General features: G+C 43.5%; 1 protein-coding gene across 1 annotated transcript in view; it reads right to left on the bottom strand.

The window, feature by feature from the left end:
• The window catches only part of adam12b (ADAM metallopeptidase domain 12b), a 61,152-nt gene extending 43,427 nt beyond the window's left edge, over positions 1-17,725 (bottom strand). Inside the window, exons 1-3 of the mRNA XM_076075810.1 lie at positions 17,611-17,725; positions 8,272-8,378; positions 5,608-5,681 (exon numbers count right to left, since the gene is read on the bottom strand). Coding sequence (XP_075931925.1) covers positions 5,608-5,681; positions 8,272-8,378; positions 17,611-17,725 — 296 coding nt within the window. The remainder of the gene's footprint in view (positions 1-5,607; positions 5,682-8,271; positions 8,379-17,610) is intronic.
• Positions 17,726-18,402: the final 677 nt, after the last annotated feature.

Genomic DNA, 18,402 nt, shown 5'->3' with positions numbered 1-18,402 from the left:
AAACTAACTCTGAGAGACTTTGAGCTAGCTTGGCTCCGATGCTTGGCTCTGTTCCCACCGGTCAAAGAAAAAAAAACACCACTCTAATCTTTCCCAAAGCAACGCCTAAGTCTCCTCGGTTTTTTTTTTTCTTTATTGTCCTTCAAGACTGGCCAACTTTCCCCAAGGGCGCTCCGCTTTATCCACAAACTCTTTAGCCAACTAATTAAAGATGGCAGGAGGCAAAATGCGATTAGTGTGTGCTCTAAGCTCAACAAAAGCTACAACTACAATGTCATAAGGGGGGGGGGGGAGAGGCTGAAATTTACATCGGATCAATACTCAAACAGACGGGATGTGTGAAAACTCTTGCTACAGTCGTGTGCTTCAGATCTCTTTCCAGACTAGACGTGTATTTGGGGAACGTTTTTCTCTGCACAAGAGAAAGGAGAAGGTCTGACTGTGAAATCATTTTGACACTGACGAAAAGTCAGTCGCAGGTAAAGGACTTCTAGCTGCTGCAGTTAAGAAAAGTCTTGTTTTGTGATCTTTTCGGGCAAAACGTACTGTATCATGACATAGATTCGGGTAATCCAACAGGAATGTGTGCATGTATTGCACAAAAAGAGTTTTTTTACGTGTATCTGGATTAAGTAAACTGTTGTCTATCTGAACACGGGCTTAGTTGTACACTAACACTATAAAGAAAGGTGCAGTGAAACCGCTGATAGAAAGACCTCGCTTGTAGATGCCTGGTGTTTAACCTTGTTATAATGTCTGAATTGATTGTGACAGGCAGAACAAAACACCTTGGCATCCAAAGTAAAGTCACACAGAGACTTGGCACCAAAGTCCAAGGGCACATGTGTTGGCACCAAACAGCAGCCCGGGGTCCACCGTTCGCCGCCGGTGGCTTTTGACGGCACAAGCATGCACGTGGAGAGCGTGGGAGAGACAGAGACGAGAGGAGTGGGGTAGGAAAAACCTGAATACAGACAGAAAAAAGACACGGCACAGGAAGAGAGCATCACAACAGACCAGGGCATGGGCGACATGGCCGAAAACTTCTGCAGCGACATAGGTCATTACATATCTCGATAATACCGGAGACATACGTGGGAACAGAGGACGAGGGAGTGATGGAAGAGTTGGTGCAAGGGGCAGCAGAAGAAGAAGACGACTGCCAAAGTGTTGCTCGTGAAGTTAGCTGCTGCTCAACATGCAGCATCTTTCCATTTCCTGTCCTCATGCAGGCCATTAAGTCAGCGCGGCTGTATATACTGTAGACGCCACGGAGAGCCATCATTACACACTAGTTACGCGTATTAAAGTTCCTTCTACAACCCCATTAGGAATCAGAGTCGACATCCTAACAAGCTAGTGGACAATTTTTATTCTACATAAATAGCGCCATTAAAAGACAGAGCCACATACAGTGCAACCTATTTCATATTCCTGACAGATCCAATTAGGGTGCAAAGGAAACCTGGGGATCTCTCTTTGTTCGGTCTGAGCTCCTCATTGAATGGACAGCGTAATATTATACCTCCTCTGTGGTACCACACAATGAGAAAAGTATTGGCATTGTCAGCTATGTTATTGACACGGAGTGCATCTTCTTTCCCATAGAAAAACACACCGAGGATGTTGCTGTGGGGACTTTTTTTTGGTCAAAAACATAATGGTTTTGTTTAGAGGTGGACGTGTGTTTCAAAAGGGCTCTTTCCTCTTTTCTTTCCTGCCTCAGAAGAATGAAAGGAAATGTTCTCACTGGGAAACGCGGCGTCTTTTGCAGAGCGCCAGTTCAGCTTCAAGGAGAAAGGCTGAAGAAATGTAACTGAATAAAAAACAGCATCCTTGGAATACAAATACAGTAACAATATGTCTTGTATGCGTTAAAATAAATGTTATGCTAATTTTCAGGTTCATACTTGCATTTGGGGTTTCCACTAGAACATGTCTACATGCTTTCTTTTTTTTATGGACTGTGTGTATTTCTCCATAGATTGAGCGTTTCAATACTTTCACAGTATTCAGAGACAAAGACATGGGAATTTCACTATTTACAATATGGGATCTTTAAACTAATATTCAATAAAAAAACTCAACCGAGTTCAATACTCCGAGGTTGCACTAAAGTATCTGGGTATTACCAGTGGCTTTTTGGGGCTAATGCAACCTAATGTTAGCAAACTCTTTGACTGACATTACCGAGGCAGAGTTTACGACTCCTTCCTACTTGCAACACTAAAGAATGTTAAAGTATTTAGTGTCTCTGTCCCATAATTACCACTTGCCATAGTTTAGGAAAAGTTACAAATAATCTCTTTAAATGCAAATACCAGCACTAGAACTTCACAATTGTAATAAATACGGGGCCTTAGAATGCATACGTTATGATATCAAATGTAGAGGTGTAATGTAAGTGGGCCAAGCTGTACACCTTTGATAATTATCAATTTCTCTCTCTCTCACACACACACACACACACACACACACACACACACACACACACACACATACACGCACCCACACGAGCACACAAGCACCATGGTCCTCCAGACATTGCTATTGAAGACTTTAATCAAGACTAATGTGGAATGTCCCATACGGACACCATTAATCATTTGAAGCTGGCCAACTGTGCCATTGATCAATGCTATACATCAAAGCAGCCGCTGCTGGCACCGAGCCTTAAATATTGTGTATGACACGGCCCTTCCCATTGCTCACACAAAAATAATAACAATAATGACCCAACACAAAAACATGACAAAGTGATGGGAAAACATTTTCTCATGTTTAACCGTGTTTAAGATACCAATTTAAATGAACTAGCATGTGGGACAGAGAAGTGGATATATATAATGACATGTAGGACAGTTGAAATAAGGCTGAGAGGGCCGATCTGAATCACTGTGATTCAGATCAGAGTGCAAAGAGCTTAACTCTGAACTAACAGGAACATTCTGAAATGTGATCATTTTAAAACGGACACATAATATCAGAGTCTGTGAAATACCGAAGCAGCCCACTCACTGCTTTTAGATCCGAGTGGCCTGCAAGGACAGAAGAAGAAGTGGCCTCCACAAACCAGCCAAATCAAATCAAACCAAAGATTTGTTTGCAAGGTGTACACAAACAAAGAACTCCCTCCCCCCGTCCCACCACACACACACACACACACACACACACACACACACACACACACCCCGCTGATTCCTCTCCTCAGTAGATCTGTACTTGTCCCGCCGTAGCCAAGTTTTCCTGGGACAGGGCCAAGCGGCAAACAAACAGCAGTTTATTAATTGGATGTGGTAGCGTGTTGGTGATGACTGCGATCATTTCACACTGGCCTTGGAGCAGGTGCACTCTGCAGCGGTGCCAAATCAAATGAGCAAACGGCACCGGGTAAGCAGATTCATGCAAAGAAATGGATGAGCCTTCACAGAGAATCTGCCATAACTCAGCACAAAGAGGCACCGCTTGCTATACGCTCTGGAGTTCTTTGCATTTAGATCTATTCACTTCCACAACCTAATGCTTGTTTGTTGTTTTTCTCTTGCAAATTTGTTTTTTTCCCCTCTAAACCTTTGTTTTCACCACATTTCTCCTTAAGCAGCTAAAGTCAACTGACTTCCACACTGTATTGCTTCCATGCTTCCATTGAGTTAAGTACTCAAACATTAGATGCTATTTTGGAGCAAATAGAAAATTGAAGATGTGTTGGACATCATTTCATCGTGTTCCTTCTAACGAGGGTTGGTTGTGTTTTAGAAAAAATGTTTTTTATATTTGTTTAACTTTTGGAGCTAGTGCTGCTAGCTACTTTCATTGGATGAGTTGGCAAAACTGCGCAAGGTTTTTCGGTTGTATATTTAGAGAAATCTAGCTGGTTTCTCCAATGTGTACCTACGAAAGCTTTAATTTCCTTTCAGAGCATTCCTGATCTGGACTAAAATGAAATTGTTTTGAGGGTCTGAACAAGTTTTCTATGGATCAAACTCAGTACCACCTGACCCTTGTGCTCCCCATTGAGCTCCAGTAAAACAAAAACATAGTCTATGCTGCCCTGCAGCACTAAAGATTAACTGCAGAGTGGTGTGAGTCGCTGCTATGAGGAATATCCACACTGACAACGTGTGTCAGGGTTCAAAAAAGATTACATACCACACCTCTAAATTGCCGTTATTCTGAAAAAAAACTTTTAACTTCCATATTTTGTTGCTTGCTGGAGGAAAAAAAACTGCCATTCAAATCCTAAAAGGAACCATTTTATAAATGCTGAGCAATTGAACTGTCAAGCATATCTGTCAAGACGTTGGATTGGTTCGGCTAACTTTGGTGTACTTGGAGTGCACGATGTGCATATGTTTAATGGAGGAAAATGACAGGACTCACTGCTGCCATCTTGGAAAATATTACTGTAAAATTGTTCAGAAAAACTAAAGGCATCGCTGCATCCTTTGCATATTCCTTTATCGTGTCCTCATCTGTCATTCTGCCTCGGACTGAAAGGTCACAGCCTCGACAGCACCGACCCACGTACAGGTCAGAGACCACCTGTTCTGAGTCGGCTGAACTGGTGAGGGGATATCAGAGGACACATCTGGCCTGACGGGGAACAGGCCGGATGGGAACGGCAGCATGCTCCCAGTCCGCGGGCTGGTGACGGATGACTCACAGCTGAAGCCGAGGTCACTAACGGTCGAATGGAGAACGGGGAATGGACGGGTCAGTCGGGACAGAGCTTTTCGAGAGACTTTGTCATTTGTGAAGGGGGCATTATAGTAAAAGGCTTTTCTTTTTTGTCAAGTAATTAGAATTCTGTGGGTGAGTGTTTGGCCGGTTACCTTGAGCTTTGGATGAGGAATGTAAGACAAGGGGAGCGGTGTTTAAGAAGTCATCTGTTTACGTAAGAGACAATATTTCAGAGTTGTTGTTGTTTTGTGTTGGGCGTAAAAGAGACAAGGTCTGAGCAGCTGTGGACCAAGTCCATCATTCCAATGTCAATATCTGTATCCTGAATGAGAAACATTGGGACAAAGCAAGACCCGAGACAGCGATGCCATCATTCATGCGAGACTGTAAAGGTCCCGGACATGCAACCTGGCCTTTACGCACTTTTTTACAGTGATAATAAACAGCTTGTGAGTGAGAATGTGTGTACATCTACATATTTATGAACTCCGAATGATCCCCCACCCCTCGTTTCTCAGTGCACTGTGTTATTTTCTGCAGTGTGGAAGTGAGTGGCGGAGCGAGGAGAGGGAAAGCAAAGCAGGGGAGAATAAGCATGTCCTCAGAGCTCTCTTCTTCCTTATTCTTTATCGGCTTTCATCTCTCGGCCCTTCAGAGAGACCGAACCATAAAAGAGTCCAATCACTAGGGGATATATTATTTTCTCCCTCCCTGAATACACTATATCATAGCCCAGACCCACACAGCTTCTCTTCCTCCTGCATATAGAACTCCAGCAAGCCACAGCCGGGAGCACGGCTTTATCTATTGGCTCTGTGTGTGATTAACATAATAAATATCTGGTTTCCTCGTGCTCACGTTGAGTATGGAAGGATATGACGATAAGAATAGAGTAGGGAGAATTCAAATAAATCGGAGGAAACTCACTCATTTTTCTCCAGCAACAGGATCAGCTGTTCACCTTCCGCACTTACCAGCAGCTGGAGTGACGCAGGATGACTCTGAAACACACACACACAAAAAAAAAGAAAAGATGACACGAGCGTCAGGGCGGCGCCCGGAGCTCACCCATCCTGCCTGTGGATCGACCTCACCTTTAGTTTGACACGGAGGCTGTGTACAAGGCAGGATGTGGCAAAGGCACAATAGTGTGAGAGGAACAGGAAGAAAGCCTCCGCATCCTACACTTCCCAAGTCTGTGCACGACACAAACGTTGATACATTGGACTAGTTTCAGCTCAAGTGTTCTATCCATACTGTAAGTAAGTCCTAATCCTTCAGATTTTCATGAAATCAAAGCCATTGTTGTCACTATATACGGTCGGCATGTTTTCTGAAATAGCCGTTTAATATATTCACTGATCACCTTTCTATATAGTCAGTGAGCCATTTCCGAGCGGGATCAAAATAGCCCACATGTGCATGAGGGATTCAGAGGAAGCAATGCAAGACAACAATCATTTTTGCTATGTTTTGATAGCAGATAATTTTGACGATTTGCAAGATAGTAATGGTGAAGAGGGAGCAGCTACCGCGACTGCTAGATGAAGAGTTTCAGACGACTCCTGAGCGAGGTGATCAAATTCACGGTGCTCTTCTCTTGTGTGGAAGAGTACGCTGTGTGCAGCATGAGATCAGTTCACCGTCGCTAATGACGTGATGGGAAAAAGCTGATGAAATTAAACGTTTCTTTTAAAGATAGCTGGCAAAGAAAAGGATTTTATCTGCAAAAAATATGCTTAAGACCGGATTCGGACAGTATTTCTTACCTAACCTGATGCAGAATACTTCTCTCACTTTTTCAAATGTCATTTTGACAGACATTGCTTAGTCACTAAGGAACAGACAGATTGTCGTATCAGTGACTCAGGTCTGCTGACCAATGTCCTCAGGCTAATACGCTGCTGTCTGCAGCTCTGTCTGAGACTCAGTGCGTCCATGTTTGTGTGAAAGTGTGTTTGTCTGGAGAGTCTGTGTGACTGTCTGCAAAGACTCTGCAATACTTTGCGACTAAACCTTCTATTGGCACGAGGAGCGGCTTCATCAATCTGTTTCCCGGGTGCTTTAAGTCTTCGTGCAATCTCTGCTAAGAAAATTGCCAGATGCCCTAGGAGTCAGTTTAATTTGGGGAAGGTCAGTTGTTAGATAGCCTACTGCGGAACAACTGCATCTCCTCAACACATTTTGTTAACGTTAGCAGTAGCTGTAGGTTAAACATATCTGATGAAGCTGGAGGTGCTTTCAGGGCTCCAGGATAACTTGTTCCAGTGCTACAAACTTTCTCAGTTGGTCACTCCAGCCTTTATTGGTACTAAAGTAACTAAGTATATTTACTCAAGTACTGTCCTTAAGTACAATTTTGGTGCTACTTTCTACTCCACTACATTTCAGAGGGAAATATTGGACTTTTTATTTCCATTTATTTATAATGAGTACATGAAATATAATGCATTGATGTACAGTAAATAAACCACAGTAAACCACAAAAAGTATAATAATTAATAAAATTAAATTGCTTCCAGCAACAACATTAAAATGCATCTCTCATGCAACTGCATCAATTACAATAATTTAATATTATAATATATAATGTAACAATTAAAGAACCCATTTGTCGGCACAGTGAGAACTTTAATTTTATACTTTAAATAGACCGACTTTCTCTTGATTATATTCTTACATACTTTTACTTTTGAAGTAAAGATTTTAAATACTTTTTACTTGTAAAAGTGTTTTTTTTTTTTGAGTGAATCGTGGTATTAATACTTTTATTTAATTAATAGATCTTAGTACTTATTTGTTTCGTAAAGTTTTCCGGTTTCAACCCGCGCACATAAAATGAGATGGAAGCAAATTTTTGTATCTGCAACTCTGTTGGTTGCAGTTTGGAGCTTTGTGTTGGTTATTAACTATTATGACGCTAAAAGCAGCATTGTCCCTCATGCCAATGTGACATGTGGGTGATCAGTTCCATTCATGTAATTAACTTCACTGCCCCTCTCTACTGACTTGGAGAGGGAAGCATAAGGCTGGGAAAAACACAGCTCTCTCAGATGGTGACTTCCCTGCACCAGGAACAAAATGTTTAATTGCTCAGGGAGTTCTTAACACCTACGCATTTCCCTTCTCTGGAAAAGTTTCCTCAAGTTGTGGTGGGGGACGCCGAATTTCAACTATTTTCTTTTTCCAGCTGTACTAGGTGGGACAGATTGGTTTTCCCTGCCTGAGAACACAAGTCTAGAGAGTGCAGGGAGGGCTGATTGCACGATATGTATGTGTGCATCTTTTAATCCAGCATGTATGGTAAAGGACAGAATTGACACAATGTACGAGGTTGTTCAAAGGCTCCTTCGCGCTGTCAAATCTTTCTCAAAGCGTCAGGTTTTTGCTGACGCTGAACAGTTGAAAGGCTGACTAGTTTCAGGAATCATTTCACGGTATGTTTTGCCGACGGGGCGAACACGTACTTCGACAAACAAAGTAGGAAGGAGCTAGCGAGGAAACGTAGGGAAGAGAGTCATATGCTGCGGTTGTGTCAAACAACAGCATTAGCATAAGCTAGTGATGCTAGCTGGCCTTGTGAGTATTTACCCTGGCAGGGAGCTGGGAGAAAGGTCTGCGTTCCTCGCCCTGCAGCAGCAGAGGTACTGTGGTCCCATAGCGCTCCCCTCGCTGTTTAGCCTCATCTGGACTACTTCCTGTAAAAAAGAACATCAGAACGAATTAAAGACTTGAATTATGAAATTAGACATCACACTAAAAATGTAACGGATGCTTACACAGTGAAAAATGTCACCTGGCGTGCAGACAAAAGGGGACAATATGGGTGACAACGTCTCCTTAATGTCCTCTTATATTCAAGCACACAATGTTTCAGATAGTGAAAAAGCACTGCAACAAAGGCAGGGAAGCCTCAGACACAACCATGAGGGCTGTGGACCGTGTTGCTGAGCTGGAGTAAAAGATGACTGTTGTTCCTGTGAAGAGATGTGCTTTCCCCCCCACACACATGGCCTTTGCAATAGGACCACAGCCACAGACAGATCATCAATAACAAATGCTCTCACACAGTTTATGAGCAACTCAGACTTTATGATATCTCCACACAGGAATGGAGTTAAAAAAAAATAAAAATGAAATTGTCCTTTCCACCTCTTATTTATCTTTTCCTCTTTCACTTTATATAGAAAGTCAGACACTGGAACTGCAGTCTGCTGCCTTTGTCCGTTTCCATCTCTTTAACATATCATTTAGCTCTTCTTTTAAACTCTTACTGAAGCCAAATTAACAAAGTTAGAAGCTGATTATGCTAATTGCCCCACAAAAGACTGCTAATTTGGGAGGCAAATACAATAGGATGTATGCATAGCATAGGATGAAACATAATAAACCGGATCAGAGGCTTCAGTAGAATCGTAGTCACAGTCTGCTCTCTCAGTGCGTCTCTGGGCTCTCCTCCTCCTCATTCCCCCACAGACAACAGAGGCCGTCGCTAACGCTCCCACGGCCTCGCTGAGCACGTCTGTACTGAAGCACGCCCAGCAGGCTCCCCGTGAAGCCCGATAAATGTAACCCAGAGAGGAGCTGTGGAGATGAAGCACACAGGGAGTGTTGGAGAGAGGAGGCGGTCTGAGGTTTCACAGTCCTGCTATCACCAAAGGAAAGATTGAGAGAGCATGTTGGGTCTATATTTACTGTACGCTTTAAGGTCCAGGCCTGTTCCTCAATCCCTTGAGATACGCATGTAAAGCATCCGTTTGTCTGCATCGCATGTGTAGCGCCACGCAGGGTACAAAAAGAGTTCAGTAGCACACCGAGCAGAGATACTAAGAGACATATTTTCTTCACCCTTCCTCCCTCTCTCTCTCTCTCTCGCTCCTCCCGGCTGGAAATATCTTCATTTTCAAGCTCTTAAAAAGTCTGATGTTTCCTTTCTTTGAAGACAAAATGAAGAGATGGCTCCTGCGCCACCACCGCAGCTCCATTTCTCACAACTTCAAACAGTCTGCGACAGCGGCCGCCCCGTGCTCTCAGCGTGGCCCAGACTCTCCATTTATTCTCAGTGCGTAATAAGCTAACAAGGGCATAAAAAGGGGACCTATATTTAACGAGGTATTCCAACATGTGCCGATTGGTAGTTTGTTGGTTTTAGTGGTGCATGAAAACCACGTTAGACAGACGGAACACCGTGACCGAGACCACGGGCTGTGGCTAGAGTGCCAATAAAAAAAGGAGCTATAAAGGGAAAGTCGAGCAGACTTCTTGTTAATAAAGGACTTCAACGCTTCCACTGGCGTGACGTCCTCTCGCAATGCATTCCCATCTCTCGAATACTAAATGACTTTGTGTTAGTTAAACTATACGGATGCGGAGAGGACACAGACAACATGCCATCAGACCACATCCGAGGGCAAAGCAGGGCCAACAGCCCGCCGCCGCCGCAGAGGGCGAGACACCATGAATTCACACACTTTTTGAACAATCTTTCCCTCAAAAGGCATTACTGCTGTTGCATTTGTTTTTATTCGCGGGACAAGAGGGTGGGAATACTTGGTTGAGGAATAAAGAGGAGAGCTTGAAAGACAAGTTCAAAAGGTTGGCTAAAGGTTTGTTTCAGGTTTTTGTGTGCGGGCCTCAACACAAGCTCTCCAAAGAGAAGCATTCCCTTCAAACAGCAACATGACATTCATGATGCGATTCATGATTCTCATGGGCTTCATCCTCTTTGGGAACTCAAACTGGGTTAATCCCATATGTTTTCCGGAGAGTGTCTTGATTGCTTTAGCCAACTACGGTTGTATCTCCATATTGGACACAAGGGGAAAATCAGCTGCGGGTCAAACATCTATAAAAAAAAAAACCACACACAAGTCTGTTTGGCAGCCTAAACATCATTCCCCTACTCTCTGGTTACATCTCTTTCAAAGCCAACTCCTTTTTGATCATCTAACAAAGGCCATTTAGCATTCTACCCTGAGCATGAGCTGCATTACTAACTAAGTGGTCAGTAATGTGAATTCAAACAGGGGCTGATGTCCACTTTGCCCAGCAGGGAAGTGACACAGCCAACAGAATAAACAAACTGAATCAGATGGGCGATGCAGGACGTAGGACCAAAGCAGCCTCATTAAGCACACTTAGTGAGTTACCTGCTGTATTATGACTTCCACACATATTTGTTTATCCATCTTTTTGATGGAAATGATGTACGCATAAATAACGTGTGAACATTTTCTGCATTCCCTTCAGTTCATAGCGGAAACAGAACACTCTACTTTTCATTCACACCCTGTATCTGCTCAATCGGCAATGTATACGCGGAGTGCGTCTCCGGAGATGAACAAGAGAATAAACAATATGAGGAAGGTCACAACAGGCGTGTGAAGGACATGTGGTGATCTATACGTGAGGTATTCAGAGTACAAGAGAGCGAGCGGCACGGAGGGACTTCAGTCAACACCGGCATACAAACCACGTGCAACATACCAGGTACTTCATGGGGGGAAAAGGACTGCCCCCCCCCCCCCCCACCCCCCGACATGTTTGTATTGATTTAGCACACGAATAACAGCATCACTTTTAATTCAGCTTAAAAGTTTAGTCTTTATGTAGGAAAGACAGCAAGTTAGAAAATAATCTCAACACTATCTCCCAACATCATGCGATGGAAAGCTTAAGAACAGCTGTTTAAGGGACGATACGTTTAATAGAACTAATATAAGAAGAAAACAGTTTAAAATACCCATCGCATTTTCCTGAAGCCCAAGCTGATAGCTGACCAACGGTATTGAGTCTACTTTTATGGAGGAATAAGAAAACCAGAAAATATTTACATTTCAGAAGGCAGGAACCCATTTTTCTGACACTTTTGCTTAAAAAAAAAAAAAGACCGAAGGGAATGTTTAGTATCCAAACTGATGCAGATGTATTCTGACAATTAACTAATCAATCAGCTCATTTTTTCAGCTCTAATGTAACAAACACTGCGATGTGACTTTCCAGTTATTTGTGAGCTCAGGCCTCTAAGCTCAGAGGATAATAACTCTCATTATGGGTTTGAAAATGGCAAAGACTTAATGTTCAATATCTGCATGCCAGCTGCGAAAACAAGCCCTCCAATCAAACCCCTGCGATGCGTCTGTGAGAGCCCTCAAAAGGTGAGTTCCGGCCTAAAGGGACTCACTGGAGGAGCCTCGGTTAACGAAGAAAAGGAAGACGAAGTAAACACGATTACACACGAGGACGGACGTCTTTTAAAAGAATACATCTCGGGCCAAAACGACGCACAGCAGAGGTGAGTTCAACTGCTGCTATTGGATTCGATGGAAGTCTGGCTCCAACCCAGAATCATTTTTGGGAGTGCCTCCTGTATTGATCACACATATTTATCATAAAATGGCCACTTTTTGATCCAAGCTGAAAGCAAAGCGCATGACAGCGGTCACACGTGGAGTAAGAATGTGGGAGAGAAGAGAATAAGAGCAAAAGGAAGAACCAGAAGAGCCGGCGCTCAAGTGCTCCGATTCAGTGATGGTCTGAGGGACTTCTGCCTCCGACGCTCCACTTCTACATTCAAAGAAATCAAAAGACATCGGAGGCTTGAAGACGGTAAAATGTTTTTTTTAAATCTTTTTGTTCAAAGCGGAACAAAAGGAGCTCTACGAGCACTTCAGCAGAGCTTTCTGTACACATGTGATTACTCATTCTGTACGAAAACACCACTGACCTAAAGAGGATGACCAACGAGGCCGCTGTGAAACATAACACAGCTAAAGACGACCTTAATGGAGTCGTTCCTGGAAGTATAAACGGCACGTAACTTAATTAAAGACGGTGATACCTGTGAGGTTGACCTGACATTGATGTAATTAGCAGGAAGTCATTCGGAGGAATAGAAAGACATCGACATCATCTACAATATTACAGGTTGTTACAGAGACTCGGCACTAAAATAAAAGCATGGCTTTCCTTTCATAATAAACATCTTTTCCTTCCCAGCACATCAAAGAGAGCACTTTGCAATTGCTCCTGTTAAAAGGCTCCTGACAAATCCTTTTTTTATAAACAGAGAAGAAGAAAAAAGAAGCCCTGCTGCTGACACAGTTCATCTTCAATACGATGTTCCTCGACTAATACAAGACGGGCAGAAGTAGACAGCGTTGTTTAGAAAATGAGTACAGCTGTCGCTCTCTGAAGTGAGAGCTACTTTGCCGCACATGAATTGATGCTTGGTGCTCGAGGTAACTGAAAAGATACTCTTCAACTGATTAAAAAATAAATAAGTCATCCATTGAAACGTGCAAAAAGGCTTCTTTTTGAAATGTTTTTTTCATGAATCACTCTGCTGGTTTGTGTTCTCCCGCAATAAAATGGGAATGACAACAAGACACTGTAGCTGTAATGTCCGTTTTTTTTTGCAATACTACGTATTAATGAAATCCGGTATGTACTATACGCTAATCATCACAGTATAGTGTTTAATGCATTAATAAAACAAATATCAAAACACTAGTATGAAGGTATTAGGGTCTACCAGGGTGTTTTGTAGGAGGTGAAAATTGAGTGTTCCCTCATTGCCTCATTTCAACAGTCCCTCCCTCCATCAACTCCTTCATCACTCACTTCCCCAGTGATGACACACCGGAGTGATTAACGCTGAAGTTGAGAAGGTGTTAATCCTGGACGTGGGACCCCCCCGTCGATCTATTCCAAACAGAACAGCCCAGTATTGGCCTGAGGGAGTAACGACAAGGTCAGCAGCTCACGGTGAAATAATTGTAACAGGAGACTTCCCAGGGCGGGTCGCTGGTATTTGCTTGCGGGTCCCGTTCCCGTCCTGTGGGAGCAACAGCGGTGAAGCCAATACCCGGCTTGTCCTGCACAGGTTTGAGCATTAAGTCTCGGAGAGATGGGGACTTCAGCTTGCGAGATTTTGGGGATTAACAGAAACTTGTCACACACACTGAGGGTCACCTAGCAGCTATTTGTGAGGGAGAAGGGACTCCGACAAATATAGATCCCAATAACTTTGGGATGGATTACCCCTAGTTTATAACCAAATACCTGCAAAACGAATCACATTCACATTAACTTCAGATGTACTTTCTGTTTAGACCAAATAGCACGTGACAGCCTCACACACACACAGGCACACACGCACGCACACACACACACACACACACACAGATCAAGAGGTCCCAAATTGCTGTGAGCAAAGCACAACCTCAAAAGGTCTTTCTTTACAAAAGATGTTCACTTCATATAATCCTCTCTGAAAAGAGCCTCATCAAAAACTCCCCAAATATACAGGCTGATGGTTTAAGAGCGTGGCCGGACTCCAATCAACGGCGACTGCACTGACACGGAGGTGTGACGACCTTTCTGTTTGACGTAGGTTCAGTTCGCGGCGCAACTGCAAACGAGTCTCAAACCAGAATCGTGTTGTTGCGTCACTTCACTTTCTTGTTCCGTCCAAAAGCAAATATCTCTTAAGAAGGGCGCTTCTGTCAAAATAAAAAGCAACAAACAAAGCAACCGCTGCTCTGAAGAATTCATATGTTCACCAGCTCTTTTGTGTAGCCAACAGAACACTCCCCATTCCTTCTATTACACCTCTCGCCTCTCACTCATTTTGAATGGGAGAAGTGATGGCTGCATGTGTACATCGCTTGTAAATACGATATCTGCCTTCATGCTGCATTCAAGCGCATACATCGATGTTCACGAATATGTTGCGAAGGCGGTGGCTCTTCTTTTTGATTTCAGAGGAAACGGTCTGTTAATGGATGAGCAGCGGGTGACTGTCTCCACACTTCTCTCTGTGAAGGCCGATGCAGATGGAGGGTACATGTGATTGACAGCTGTCTGTCGGGGCCTCTGCAGCTGGCAGTCTGCAAACTCTGTTGTTCTCCTCACAGATTCGTGATACAACTCACATTTTCTGTCATTGGCTCATTGATCCGGGATAGTTCAAAGCATTGTTCTACGTGCACGTGTTAAGTTTCTCAGATTATCACACAGCAGCATGCATGCCTGAGTCGGCTTACCTACTATATGTATCTCTGATCCCGTCATCCTCGGGGCAGAGCGGCAGATGATGAGCAGGAGGAAGCTAAATCACACTGATGGCTATAATGACCAACGATGCGTAACGGAGGGAGACGTTTCTAACCGCGTCTGTCGTTCCCTCGTGGCTGACAAATCAATGCCAGCCTGCCCTAAAAATGTCAGGCGACAGCCACCCGCAAGGGTTTGAAAGACAGACTCGGGGTGAGGCTGTTTCCTAAATGGCTTTAGCAGAAAGGGGGTTGTTTTAACCGGGATGGCAGACATACGTCAGCGTACCTACCGCAGACTTGGGAGGACGGGTTTGAGTTACGTCCCAGGAAACCGTGCTGAAAGGTGCAGGTGAGAGACCTAAGTATGGGAAGTTCTACTTGTTTCAGGGCGCTCTGGTCAGCGTATGTTCCCGCTCTCCGCCTGTTTGTTAAGACAACAGAGACGTTCTAATCTTTTGAATTCATTTTGATGATATCCTCAAATCTAATCCAGGGTCATCTGGATCTGTCTCTAATTATTTAGAGTTTTCTCTGACCAGAAGAAGAAGATAAAAAGATCAGACCCTCAGAAACGCAGTTGATATGCAGAGGAGAGACAAAGAGACAGGCAGAGACGGAGAGAGACGTCCATCAAAGATTTGTAAACACACTCTGCTCGATTCTCGCCCTCATGGGACTTGTTTTATTTGAGCTTTTTAGCTTTTTTGGAAAGCTAATGAGCAGAAATCCAACTCAACTACTCATCACCTGACTTTAACTTTGTAGATTCTTTCAAAGAAAGAAATGTCAGTAAACCAACATTCATGTGGTTCTTTTAAAACCATCTTTAAACAAGAAACGTGTTACTATTCTGAGAGTCACTGTCGGAGCTGCCAGTCAACCTTTTGATCCGTTCACGCATTCTTTGTGATGTTGAAAGGAAAGGTTGGATTTGTCCCCGACACCTTTTCTTTACGTTTTTAGGCAGCGGGCGATATGACAGTGAAATGCTGTCAAGCACATTCAATAAATAGCCTTTTTGTTCCTCCTCTGTGCTTTATGCTATGCTGGGGAAGAGTTTTTAAATATGCTGTGACGAAGATTTCATTTAAATTTCCTCAGCTGTAAACTTTTCCCACGCTTTCACTTTTCTTTTCCTGTAAAAATGTCCAAAACATACACACCGCGACACTCGGGAGACAATTCTTATTATCTGACGCACCACTGACTTCAGTAACTAACACAACACACTTTCTGAACTCTGTCCAGGTAGTCGATTGCATCCGAGTGTTGGCACGCTCCGATGTGTTCTGTCAACAGAGGACTGAATGTCAGTCGGCTCTGATCCAGATCTGGCTGCCAGATTTGGCTGAGGTTTATTTATTATTTATTTTTGGGGGGGGCGGACTTTAGCTGATTTAGTCTGAGAATCTGTTTCAGCTAGCATCACTCACGCTATATATGGGCAAGGAGAACCTCCCTAGCTTGGTCCTGGATGATGAAGACATCGCAGCGCATCCCCCGCTGAGGTGGATGGAGGCCATTAAATAAAAACAACCTTTTTAGAGAAAGGCTGAAGTCAGTATCCTGCTGACATCAAAGAGGTGGTATGTACCGCCTGTTTCATTACTCACACTATTTTTACTCCCCCGGCATTCATACATGAGCTAACCCTCCGAGTGAGAGCTTTAATGACCCCACACCGAGATGATGAGTGTGGTAAAACATCTCCTGAACTACATCTTTCCACTTCTTCTCTGCCGGCGTGGGTCGTTTTGTTTCAGGGAAGCTTCACTCTGCGGTCCTCTAATGATGCAGCCTTCATGTTTGTGAGCACGAAATCATAAACAATGAGCAGTCTGCGCATTACTTCGAGAAGAACCGTGGTCCATTCACTTTTGTTACATGCTTTTTAATGATTAAGACCATGAACCAAACTTCTATTGTATTGTGGACATTTTTTAGGACTTATTAGGCTCTAATTGTGACATGCAATGTTGTAATCACCTGATAAAGATTAAGATTAAGGGATAAGTCATTTTATTTAACCTTATTAATAATTGGAGCATGCTGTATCCCAACTTGCCAACTTGTTTAAGGTCCATATAGAAACCACTTTCACAGCCCAACCTAAAACCTAAAACATAGACTATAGCTGTGGTTCACAAGGGGGTGAATCTCTAAGGGTGTATATCTCTGATTCTATCTTTGCCATTTTGTCTTGGTACATGCAGAGCCACACACACACACACGCACACACACACACACACACACACACACACACACACACGCACACACACAGACACACACAGAAACATGTGTATCCTGGCTCGTGCTCTGTCCCATCAACACAATAGCCGGGTTGTCACTGTCTTATTCATTCAGCAGATTAGGTTTAGCTGCTGAATGACAACATCCTGTTTGGTCTGTGTTTACAACCTAAAGATAACGCTGCATCCTCCTGGATGTTAAACTCATCTGTCCATCCCAACACTTCCCTGTATTGTTCCATCCAAGCAAAAAGACAGATCTAAAAAAAAATTAAAAAAATCTTTTCCCCTCTGCATGTTCCAAATGTAGAATGCCCTGCAAGAGGATTACAGTAAAAACTGGTGTGCAGCATTGGTATTATAAGCGCATACCATCAAGCTTATCTATAAAAACGAGGGAGATTAGTCATTTAACAAATTAGAATTTCTATAAACTACATTAAAGTAACCCTGCTGCTAACACAGAGCTGTTCAGACTGTATGTATCCGGATGAAACACAAATTAAATCCAGTCCAAACGCTCAACATCTGGCTCAACATCTTCAGCACTTACTTCACATGAAAATGGTCCAAATGACTAATGACAGTCATTTGAACACTCGTGTTTTTGTTTTTTTACTCACCCTCCCGCATATTGTAAACCGTGTTGTCAGCATTTCCCGTCGCCGTGGACAGACACCAGACGCGCAGAGCGAAGAGCAAAAAGGCAAAGTTCCTCCGCCGCCTCCAGGTCCTCATGATGCCCGGGCTCGGTGAGGTGAAGCCGGGGCGGGGAGGGAGCGTTCCGGTCAGACGAACCAGCACGACCAGACACTTCACACAGGTGACAGGATGGAGATACAGGTCATAGCAGTTCACAGGAGGTGTAGTAGCGACAGGGGGGGGTGAGTCTCGCCGCCGAGACTCAAACGAGATGTGGCTGAGGCTGTCACTCCAAGAAAGAAGCTGTCAAAAACTTTTCCTTCCAACGCCAGACGGCGAGCGACGGTCTGGGGGGGAAAACGTACAAATACATGCGTTAGCTAAATGTTGCTAATGTGGTAGTGGATAGGGGAGTGTGACAAAGAGCGATAGGAGAGGCAGGAGGAGAGGATGTTGGGAGTAGTGAGGCGGACTTGCCATCCCTTCCAGGGCCGGAGCAGCCACCCTTCGCCATGTGCGCTTCAGGCTCCGCTGGGTCCTAAAGCCGGATATGTTGAAAACAATTCAAGTGAATAATATTTTAATAACTTTATTGAACAATAACGGTGACAAACAACAGGACAGGGTGTAGAGCAGAAAGAAGACAAAACAAATGTATCGTAATGTGTAATAATAAATACATTCCGAACTCTTAAACATATTTCAATACATTTATCAATTTACAGAAATAAAATTGTATATACATAAATCATTCACCTGACAATATACCAAAT

Source organism: Anarhichas minor, unplaced genomic scaffold (assembly GCF_050575085.1).
Source record: "Anarhichas minor isolate MPS153535 unplaced genomic scaffold, ASM5057508v1 ptg000054l, whole genome shotgun sequence".
Classification (NCBI taxonomy): domain Eukaryota; kingdom Metazoa; phylum Chordata; class Actinopteri; order Perciformes; family Anarhichadidae; genus Anarhichas; species Anarhichas minor.
Note: the sequence above shows the minus strand (reverse complement) of the source record. Positions and strands in the feature narration are given on the sequence as shown.